General features: G+C 44.4%; 1 protein-coding gene across 3 annotated transcripts in view; it reads left to right on the forward strand.

The window, feature by feature from the left end:
• DENND5A (DENN domain containing 5A) overlaps window positions 1-5,031 on the forward strand; it is a 107,752-nt gene extending 102,721 nt beyond the window's left edge. For 2 of the 3 annotated variants that reach the window (XM_077866536.1, XM_077866537.1), the window contains 3 exons: window positions 239-362; window positions 2,338-2,506; window positions 3,988-5,031. In XM_077866536.1, the coding sequence (XP_077722662.1) occupies window positions 239-362; window positions 2,338-2,506; window positions 3,988-4,171 (477 nt within the window). In that variant the 3' untranslated portion in view covers window positions 4,172-5,031. The remainder of the gene's footprint in view (window positions 1-238; window positions 363-2,337; window positions 2,507-3,987) is intronic. The other variant, XM_077866539.1, reaches the window with a different exon arrangement.
• The last annotated feature ends 6,036 nt before the right edge of the window (window positions 5,032-11,067 follow it).

Genomic DNA, 11,067 nt, shown 5'->3' on the forward strand with positions numbered 1-11,067 from the left:
TGAGTAGTGGTCACTCTGGCTTTGTCCCTCTATTGGGGACCTAGATCCATTGTCTGTTTGGGAGCTATTCACTGATAGCTGCTCTGTGCCACTCACTGTGCCAGGTGCTAGGGGAGATAGGATGTGCTAGCCAGTGTTTTGCTGCCCTCCAGGTGTGGACTGTGGGTTTGGGGAAGCAGTGGTGGGAAGGTAGCTTGGCTAAGGCAAGCCTAGCATTCTCTCCTGTTTCCTTATATAGCGAGGCAGTCTGACGCTGTTGCTTTGTGGAGAATGTGGCCTTGTCTCGGCCCTGGAACAGGCTTTCCAACATGGATTTAAATCTCCCCGGCTCTTCAAAAATGTCTTCATTTGGGATTTCCTGGGTGAGTTGAGCCAGGGTGTGAGGTTGGGAAAAGCATGCAGAAACATGGGGACTCACCAAGATAATGTGAGTGCTGACCACTGGAGTCTGAGATGCAGAAGCCAAGCCAGGTGACTCTCAAATTAGATCTGTTGTGTTTGCTCTGGCCTGCCTTTCTTTTCTTTCTTTCTTTTTTTCTTTTTTCTTTCTTTCATTCATTCATTTTTAAATTTATTTTTATTTTTAAAGATTTTATTTATTCATGAGAGACAGAGAGAGAGAGAGAGAGGCAGAAGGAGGAGGAGCAGGCTCCATGCAGGGAGCCTGACGTGGGACTCGATCCTGGGTCTCCAGGATCAGGCCCTCAGCTGAAGACAGTACTAAACCGCTGAGCCACCTGGGCTGCCCCATTCATTTTTTTTTTATAATAAATTTATTTTTTATTGGTGTTCAATTTGCCAACATACAGAATAACACCCAGTGCTCATCCTGTCAAGTGCCCCCCTCAGTGCCCATCACCCATTCACCCCCACCCCCCGCCTTCTTCCCCTTCCACCACCCCTAGTTCGTTTCCCAGAGTTAGCAGTCTTTATATTCTGTCTCCCTTTCTGATATTTCCCACAAATTTCTTCTCCCTTCCCTTATATACCCTTTCACTATTATTTATATTCCCCAAATGAATGAGAACATATAATGTTTGTCCTTCTCTGATTGACTCATTTCACTCAGCATAATACCCTCCAGTTCCATCCACGTTGAAGCAAATGGTGGGTATTTGTCATTTCTAATGGCTGAGTAATATTCCATTGTATACATAAACCACATCTTCTTTATCCATTCATCTTTTGGTGGACACCGAGGCTCCTTCCACAGTTTGGCTATTGTGGACATTGCTGCTAGAAACATCCTGCTAGATGTTTCTGAGATGCAGAAGCCAAGCCAGGGTGCTAGAAACACCCTGATGGGTGCAGGTGTCCCGGCGTTTCATTGCATCTGTATATTTGGGGTAAATCCCCAACAGTGCAATTGCTGGGTCGTAGGGCCCCATTCATTTTTTTATTTGAGAGTGAGAGCACAAGCTGGGGGTGGGTAGAGGCAGAGGGAGAAGCAAGTTCTCCGTCCTAGGATCATGACCTGAGCCAAAGGCAGACACTTAACTGACTAAGCCTCCCAGGTGCCCTGCTCTGGCTTTTTTTTTTTTTTTAATTTAAGATTTTATATATTTATTCATGAGAGACACAGAGAAAGAGAGGCAGAGACATAGGCAGAGGGAGAAGCAGGCTCCATGCAGGGAGCTTGACATGAGACTCGATCCTGGGTTTCCAGGATCAGGCCCTGGGCTGAAGACGGTGCTAAACTGCTGAGCCACCCGGGCTGCCCTGCTCTGGCTTTTCTTGGAAGCTTAGTCATGAGTCCTCACACTTTCTCCTTGTTGATCCAAAAGGCCAGTTGATAGTATTTGGAGCCCCAGCCCTGGGTGTACCCACTTGGAAAATTTTCATGCAAGAATATTTTCCCTTGGGCAACCCCGGTGACGCAGTAGTTTAGCGCCACCTGCAGCCTGGGGTGTGATCTTGGAGACCCAGGATTGAGTCCCATGTCGGGCTCTCTGCATGGAGCCTGCTTCTCCCTCTGTCTGTGACTCTGCCTCTCTCTCTCTCTCTCTCTCTCTCTCTCTCTCTGAATAAATAAAATCTTAAAAAAAAAAAAGAATTTTTTCCCTCAAGAGTGTTTTTCTTTCTAATTCTTCTTTTTTTAATCTTCAGACTAGGGAAAGGACCATCTTTAAATCAAGGACCACATAAAGAAATTTAAAACAGAAGAATAGGGACCTTCTATTTTGAAATGGGACCAGTGATGTCAGAACATTCATGTTACTCACATTGAGTTAACCTGCATCAACATGGAGAGCCTCATGGCTAATGGCCTGCAGGACACTCAGGGATAGGTTGGTTTTGAAAGCCTTTGTCATTGGCAAGCTTTTCTACTCTTCACAGAAAAAGCACAAACCTATTACGAGACTTTGGAGCAGAACGAACTTGTCCCTGAGGAAAACTGGCATACGAGGGCCCGGAACTTCTGCCGATTTGTCACTGCAATCAATAATACTCCCCGGAACATAGGCAAGGACGGCAAATTTCAGATGCTGGTGTGCTTGGGAGCCAGGTACTGCATGCAGCCTTGTGGCCCAGAATGCACAGCACCCAGCCTTGGAGGTGGAGCCTAGTATAGTGCAGGGGGTGGGAGTGGCTAATGACCAGAGGTCATTGGGCAAGTGAGGCTTTGGGGGTCCTTCATTTCCATGTACAAAGTCTATGTGTAGAGATGTGGAGGGCTGGGGATGAGAGTGTGTGTGACTGGATGGGGACATTTTGGTGGAAAGAAATAAAAACATCCCACTGGTGAAATTTGAAGCAGAGTTCTATCTAGTCATTCCTTCAACAAAGATTCGAATGCACTAGGCCTTATGGAAGACAGTGGGAATGAGCTGAATAAAGCGTGGTTCCTACCATTTAGAAGGTTGCTTGACCTAATTAAATACAGTATAAGGCAGAAGGTTGTGAGAGACCCAAAAGGAAACATGCATTCATAAGTTATTCTGAAGCTGTAGAGGAGAAAGATCAGAGAAGCGAGGAGGTGCTATTTGAGGTGAGTCATAATGGAAGGGTAGAAGTGGAGAAGGAGTTTGAAGCAGACAGAACTAGCAGAGGATTTGGGGTTAGGAAATAACAGGTAAACATGGGAAGGGCAGTTGTAGGAGACAGCTGAAAGGAGGCTGGGGGCTTTGGGGAGTTGGGACAGAGGATCCGTCCATATGAGGACAGAGTTGTTCTATCATGGGACTGAAATGATAGTAATGTGATAACCATGGATGGTATGCATCTGAGTGGGCAGTTTGTTAGGGGCTATTCCAGTGGGTCAGGTGAGAACATGAATGCTAAATAAACTTAAGGCAGTACTTCATTTGGGGCAAGGAAGGGAAGAAGTTGGCATAGTTGTTAAAAACAGACTCTGGAACCAGATACACTAGGTTCATATTCTCAGATCAGCCCCTTACTAGCCATACGAACTTGGATAAGCTCCCTAACTTATAGCTACCTCAATTTCTTCATCTATAAAGAAGGGCTAATAATAACACTGATAGCACCTACCTCATATCATAGAGTTGTTATGAAGGTTAAAGCTCTTAAAACAGTGTCTGGCACATGCCAAGTGCTATGTGGATGTGAGCTCTTAGGATTATTACAGGTGGTGATAGCTCTGGTAAGGAGTAATGGTCAGAGACAGATTGGCTTTTGAGATGGAAGAGGTGGTGCTGACTGGACCTGGTGTCTGGCTGGTTGTGGGCTTGTCTAGGGGAGCAGAAGAAGGCAGGGGAGGAAATATGGACCTGGTGGCAGGTAAGTGGGTCAATTTGTGTTGGTGTCCCTGGGGTTGAGTAGTCCCTAGTAGGAGCCTTTTAAAGCCATGTAAGGCCTTTTGTCAAGCATTTTTAAGAGATGGAGAGGGGTTTGAGGGAGCTGTCTACTTCTCCAGCTTTAGACTTTGTTCAAGGAGTGATGGAGAAAGTTTCCCCTTTGGCCTTGTACTAACTGTCTCCCTTCCCCTTCCCTTTTGATCCATCTGGACTGACCCTTCCCTGCCAGAGATCACCTCCTACACCATTGGATTGCCTTGCTGGCCGACTGCCCCATCACCGCACACATGTATGAGGATGTGGCGCTAATCAAAGACCATACACTTGTCAATTCCTTGATCCGCGTGCTGCAGACATTGCAGGAGTTCAACATCACACTGGAGACATCCCTTGTCAAGGGCATCGACATCTGACCTCCCAGCACCAGCTAGCAGCAGGACCAAGAGAGACTCACCCTGCGGCTCTGACCCTTCTTCCAAAGGGGATTTAAGCAAGTTGTGCAGGAGACAGAGAGGAAATGTACACTCACTGTAAAAAAGAAAAGTAGAGGATTTTTGGAATAAATAATCTATTTTAGAGTTTATTTGCTGATTTGCTTTTTACACACTTTCATGTGAAAGAGTGATAGGGAGAGGGAGACGAGGTTGGTGCCGCTTATTTTGAAGCTGGTGCCCTCCCTCGCCGTGGCCGCGTGCTGGGAGCTGCGGCCTCCTCGGACTGAGCCTGCGGTGCACGGGTGGGGCAGTTCTGCTTCTTCACCTGCGCCCGGTCATGAGGCCATTCCACGTTGTTTTTAAACTAATGTTTTCTATATTAACATTGTTATGGATATTTGGCTTTCACGGGCCACACACAGGTGTGCTGAGCAGGAAGCCCTAAGCTCCAATCAAAGGGATTTTTAGTAGTGCCTCTGCAAGCACTGATGAGTCAGTCCCACATCTTTGCTTTTTCTGTCAGTATTATTTGGAACGGAGACATGCCGGGATGCACCGTCGTGCAGAAGATCACATTTCCTCTTGGCACACAGCTGCACAGAAGTAAACATAAGCATGTTTTAACAGGTTTTCTGTTTCTTTTTTTTTTTTCCTATTATTTATTTAACCCTCCATTGTGTGTTTTAAATCTTCTTTTCTTTTCTTTTTTCTTTGTTTTTAAGGAAGGAAAAAGCTTGTCACAGTCTAACTGGCTATGTTATTATTGTTAAATTTATGTTGTTTTGCAACCTAGAAACCAGCTACAGTATGGCCCACTTAATAAAACACCTGAAACAAAACTGCATGGATCCCTGGCGTTTATGGGGGTTTGTGAGCAGTGGGTGGCGGAAGGTATGGTTTGGTCCATGTGAGAAGATCAGTGTGAGAGCTGTGGCATTGCCTTGTCTCCTCCCTCAGCTGCCCAGGGTGCCCCCTCAGGGTCTCCTGAGTCCTCCCTGCTGCAGCATCAGGAGCTTTCATAGTTGTTAACTCAACTGGTTATTTGAGAAGGATGTAGATAAGGGTTATTTACCCGTTCCACAGAAGAAGAGGCTGAAGCACAGAGGGGAAGAGACCTGGCTGGGGTTGCAAAGGTCACTTGAGTGAGACAAGATGGATATTTCTTGAAGGGTAAGAAGACCAGGTATGGGAACATAGGGCACATGAGACCCTGTTTGCCCTCAAGGAAAAAAAGCTTTTTCTTGAGAGAAGGATTTGTTTTTCCCAGGATGGTAGGTCGTAGAGCTTTATGAGGGTCCTGGAAACCAGCTTCCTTCAGTTTTATTCTTCGTGGCTTGGTCAGGTAGAGGGCCTCAAACCAATTAATGTTTCTTATGATTTCCTGGTTTTGCCTTTATGTTCTGTCTGCCTGAATGGAATGCTTCCCCTGGTGCCTACTTCCTGTTCATTGTTCAAGGTTACTTTAGGAGTTACCTACTATGAAGCCTTCCCTAATCCTCCGTGAGCACAGGTAATCATTCTGTCATTGTGCTCCTGTAGTTGCTTAGATGCTGGTACCTCCTCTCTGGGTTGTTGCTGCTTTCGTGTTGGGCCCACTCCCTAGGTTATGAGCTCTGGAGAGTCCAGAGAGGGTCTCTTAATTCATTTCCATCTCTGGTGACTGGCTGGTGGTGAGTGCCTAGGTAAGGCTTTTTGAAGAGGTGAGGAAAGGGACTGGCAGCTTTGAGGACGGCTGCAGTGCAATATCCTGCCAGCAGGGGATGTGAGTGGGACGTGGGAGTCCTAATTTTTTTGGAAGTTGAGTAGGTAGGCAGTGATTCAGGAGCAGGAAGGGAGATTCCTGGCTGGGCAGGAAGGGCAGCATAGAACCCACTGCATGTATATTGTGGGTCTATGCCAGAGATGACCTTAAGCCAGGTGCTTTACACACATACTTCTCCCTTTTCCTTACACCTCTGCAAGGCAAGTGTAGATTATCACTGGTTTAGAGGTGGGAAAATTGAATGTCAGAGAAATTTAGTCACTTGCCCAAGGCCACACATCCGATAAGTAGTTTGCAGTTACCAGAACTGTCTCACTCCAAACTTGTGGCTTTTCAACTGACAACTACTACTTTGATTCAGGTTTCTGCTCAGATGTCCTCTGAGAGATTTACCCTGACCACTCTAAAATACCAAGTCCCATCAGTCACTTTTATCCCCTTATTCTACTTATCTTCCTTCCTAACACCTACCATCATTGTACTAATTATTTGCTAATTCTAAATGTTAGATTTATGAGGGAAGGATACAGTCCATTCACAAAGTAGCAACTGGCATATGGTAGATACCCAGTAAGTATCTGTGGAATAAATGAATTCATTGGCAGTGGTTAAGATGATGGACTATGGAGCCAAAAGTCTGTCATTTAAATCCTTGCACTGCTAATGTGAACTAGAGTAAGCCACTTAATTCCTGAACCTCTGTTTACTCATCATCTGTAAAATGGGAATGATAGTGCCTGCATCAAAGGGTTGTTGTTACTAGTTGAGTACACATATGCCTGGAACAGGGTCATGTGTGTAGTAAGTGCTAGATGAATATTGGTTGTTGTTACTGCCATATTGTATCAAGCCCTGGTTCCTCACTGAGACCAAGACTCCCGGTCCTCAAGGAACTTAGAGACAAGTACTGCTGTGGGGGAGTATAACATCAGGGAAGGTATTGACCATAATGAGTTGTACTTAGGGTAGAGAACTGTTGGAAAGAGTGGATGTTGCATGTAGAGAGAATAGCATGAGCAAAGGCATGGAGATGTGAAGGAACCAACCAGATTGAGATGCTCCAGGAAGTCTAGTGATAGAGTCAAGCCTGAGATAGGGAAGGGAGCAGATTTGTGGGCTCCACACCCATAAAGTAGAAGACAAGGAAAAGGCTTGAACTTTGCTGGTACTCTGTAGATGTGGACTAAAGGAAAGACCACATGCTGCAGCACAAAACCCAGAGTCATGTAACCTGTATGTGGCATTCCTAGTACACACTTAGACCTGTGAAGAATATTACTGCTGCTTTGGGCCCTCCTTATGTGACATGAGACATGGAAACTTGTGGTCAGAGCACAATTGCTGGGCTGAGGCATGGCATCTATGTGTCTCACGTGCAGTCTGTGGCCTGAAAAGTCCACACAACTGACTCATCTCATGACAGGGCCTTTTATGTCTCAGGTTATAAGGGAAGGAGTATCATTTAGGTAACCCTAGGAGTACTTCTTTATCTTTTTCCAGCTTTTAGGTGGAAGTTAATGACCCTTTCTATATGTGGTGATGAGACCAACTCGTACAGCTGTCCAGTTGGTCATGGCTCTGTGTGGTGGGTGTGCAGCACCCAGCACTTAGTTACGTGCTTTAGTGGAAGGTGCTGTTGGCCTCAGTCAGCCAAAACAGTGAAGGAGCAACACTCTTTTTAGCAGACTTTGCTGAGAAGGTGAGTATGAATCATGTTTTAGAAATCAAGGTTCTCCTGGGACCATCTATCTCTGTTGCTTCTAACAGCTGATTCTGCTGTGAATGTCTTACTTTCTACCATGTTTTGTTTTATAATCTGCAAATCTTTTTTGGAATGATGTGTGATTTAAGAGAACAGATGTGTTTAGTAGTTCAGTATTTCAGGGACACTTGAGTCAACTGCCTCTCCAGTAGCCTTGGGTAGATGAAATGTGTTCAGTTCAAGTGCTGCCTGCTTTGGCTTTTGCACCTGCTCTAATTCAGTGCTTCTCCAACTCTGAGATTTCAGGGACTGACAAACAAGCATGCAGATGAACTCAGTGAATTATTACAGAGTGAGTACCCTGTAACCACCACCAAGTCTAGAATAGAGTTCTGTCAGCCTTCCCAGAGTCTTCATTGTTCCTCAGCCCAGTCTCAGCCGCCTCATTCCTTCCAACTTTGTGACCTTTATATTAACTACTTCCTTGAATTTCTTTATTGTTTGATCACCCAAGTGTACATCCCTACACACTATAGTACCATATTGATTTTCTTTTTAACTTGATGTATCTTTTAAGTTTTTTTTAATCTGAAGGATTCCCTCTACCCCTTTCCTTTCCTTATAGTTTGCCTGGATCCTATAGTTTCCCACAGCCTAGATTTTGCTAATTTTATGTTGGTGCAATTCAGTGTGTTCCTTCCCTATAAATCAGCTAGATCCAGAGACCTGATTTGCCTGAGGTTTGATCCCTTTGATGAGACTCTAGGTGGTGGTATACTCATTTATCAGAAGGCACATCATGTCTGGTGTTCACTTTTTTTTTATGTTAGCAGCTATCATCCTGTAAGTAATTCACTGGGAGGAGGTGGTAACATGGAGATATTTTAATCATTTTGTTTCATTTATTAGGTGGAATAATTTTATAAGGAGATTTCTGCCCTTCATGTATTTGTCAGTAGAGTATATAGGAAAGGCAGGGTAAGTGTTTAAACTCTTTCCTTTTATTAACTTTTAAGATAATGTACTGGACTGGTTCTCGGTTATCCTCAGAAGGTGGCTGTTTTTTAAAAAACATTGTTATGATCTCATGGACTTAACGTGTATTTAATGGATTTTGTTCCATTGAAGTTATTACCAATTGTCCCATCCTGGTAGTTGGGAGCCTTTTCAGATTGCCTGCTGAGTTGTTTCACATGACTCTGGTGACTGCTTTGTGGAATTTCAGGATGTCCTAGGCTCATCTTGTACATTTTCTGTCTCAGGCTTGGAATCAGCTATTTGTCTAAGAAGCTCTGGGTTTTACCCATTCCTGCCATCTCTTGTTGTTCAGGCTTAATTATCTCTGCCAAGATGGTGACTCTCCTCTGCTGGACCTCAGACATAAGAAGTCCAAAGTACCCTGGTGGCAGGTGATGCTTGTGGTTCAGCGCACTGGCTCCTGCAGAATGTAGCTCTGGCAAGTGACTCCTCTGGTGCCAGTATTCCAACTCTGCAGAACTTAGAGTTGCAGGTATATAAGGCACAGTATCCCTTAGTAGGTCCTTGGAAGTGATGGTAAGTATGGCCACTCCTTCTTCTGCCTCTTAGTTCCTAGACCCATGTATTCTTCCTTAGGGACATAGTCCCACATAAAAGTCTCTGATGTAATGCAAATACTAGATCCTGAAGGATGGCACCCAATTCTTACAGATTACTGCCTCAGATTATTGAAGCTAGTGCTTTAGTAGTGCCCTTAGAGGGTCAATCCAGTGCTCTTTGAGGTTGGTCACTTCTGGATGGTATAGTACATATAAGACCAGTATAAGCATATATGACTTAATGTTATAGACCCACTCCCTAATTTCCTTTATTGTGAAATGAGTGTGCTGGTTGGATGCTATGCTGGATGGAATCCCATACCTGAGGATTAGGTAGTCTCTAAGCTTCTGGATATTAGTGCTGGCTGAGGTTCTATGGGAAGAGAAAGCAAACCTATTTCCAGAATATATCTCTATCTCTGTGAGGATGAACTTCTGGCCCTGCCAGGATGGAAGAGGCCTGATGTAGTTGATTTGCGAGCAAGTGGCTTGTTAGGTTCCTCAAGGAATAGTGTTGTATCTGGGCTGAGCATTAGTCTCTTGATGGCATATTGGCCATTCAGTGGCAGCAGTAGCTAGATTAGTTTTGGTATGTGGGAGTCTGTGCTCTTAGGCCTATGTGTAGCTTCCATTTCTGCCTCTGTGACCCACTCCATTCATATGCCTATTGTGCTAGTTCCAGGATGGCCAATGAATGACAAAGTGGCTGAGTCATTTAATCTACTTAGTTCAGTTCTTTTCAATGGTGAGTGCTCTCTGGTGTGTACTAATGTGTGATAGAAAAATCTTCATACTTGGTGCCTACTTTCAAATGTCCAGCCACATGCTATACCCCAGACCTTCTTGTCTCCAATATTCCACACCTTTTTCTTTCTTTTTTTTTTTCCCCAGACATTTTTCTTCCAGTCCCCTGACTAGCCAGCTAGACCATTGGCCACTGTTCAGGAATGTATATGTGGTCTCTCATATATAGTCTCCTTCCATAACCATATGTAGCTCTGCTCATTGGGAAGATTTTCCCTTGCTTCCCACTGTCTTTCAAGGCAATCTTTGAATGTGACTGTCATGCAACCACTGTCCATTTCTGTCTTCCAGCCACACACCAAGCTGACCCATCAGCAAACCAAGCTTGGTCACCATTTCCATTTTACAGTGAACTACTAATGCCTGTGCCTGACTTACGGTTTAGCAGACTCCAGTTCATGACAGTAAGTTCTTGATGTATTGTCACTTTTAAATGCTCTCAAGCATTTCATATAAACCTGGGTCCAGTCATGTGCCAGGAACCGTTTCTCAAAAGGTATAGAATTCTCTGTTGCAAATGGCATGGTTTTCCTCCAGAATCCTAGGTGTTGCTTTGTCATCCTTTCTAATTATTGGAGCTGGATGAAGTATATGGAAGTTCATTAATTTTTCATACTAAAAAGATTTAGGGGCGCCTGGGTGGCTCAGTCAGTTGAACATCCAGCTCTTGATTTTGGCTCAGGTCATGATCTCACAGTGGAATCTGGTTGAGATTTTCTCTCTCCCTATATCCCAGCACATGCGTGCTCTCTCTCTCTCTCTCTCCCTCTCTCTATTTCTCCCTCTCTCTCTCTCTCTCTCAAATAAAATATTTTCTAAAAAGATTTAAAAATATATATGGTTCTTGCCTTTGTGGAGTTTGCAGTCTAATGAAGAGAGAGATATTTTTTAAAAAATCATTCAAATGTTAAGTTGCAACTGTGATAAGTTCTATAAAGATACCCAAGGCTATGAGAACCAAGGGGATTTGGCCTGGTCAGTGAAATCAGAAGGACTTCCTGAGGTTGAAGATTGAAACTGACTAGCAAAT

This window comes from Canis aureus, chromosome 23 (genome assembly GCF_053574225.1).
Source record: "Canis aureus isolate CA01 chromosome 23, VMU_Caureus_v.1.0, whole genome shotgun sequence".
NCBI classification, from domain to species: domain Eukaryota; kingdom Metazoa; phylum Chordata; class Mammalia; order Carnivora; family Canidae; genus Canis; species Canis aureus.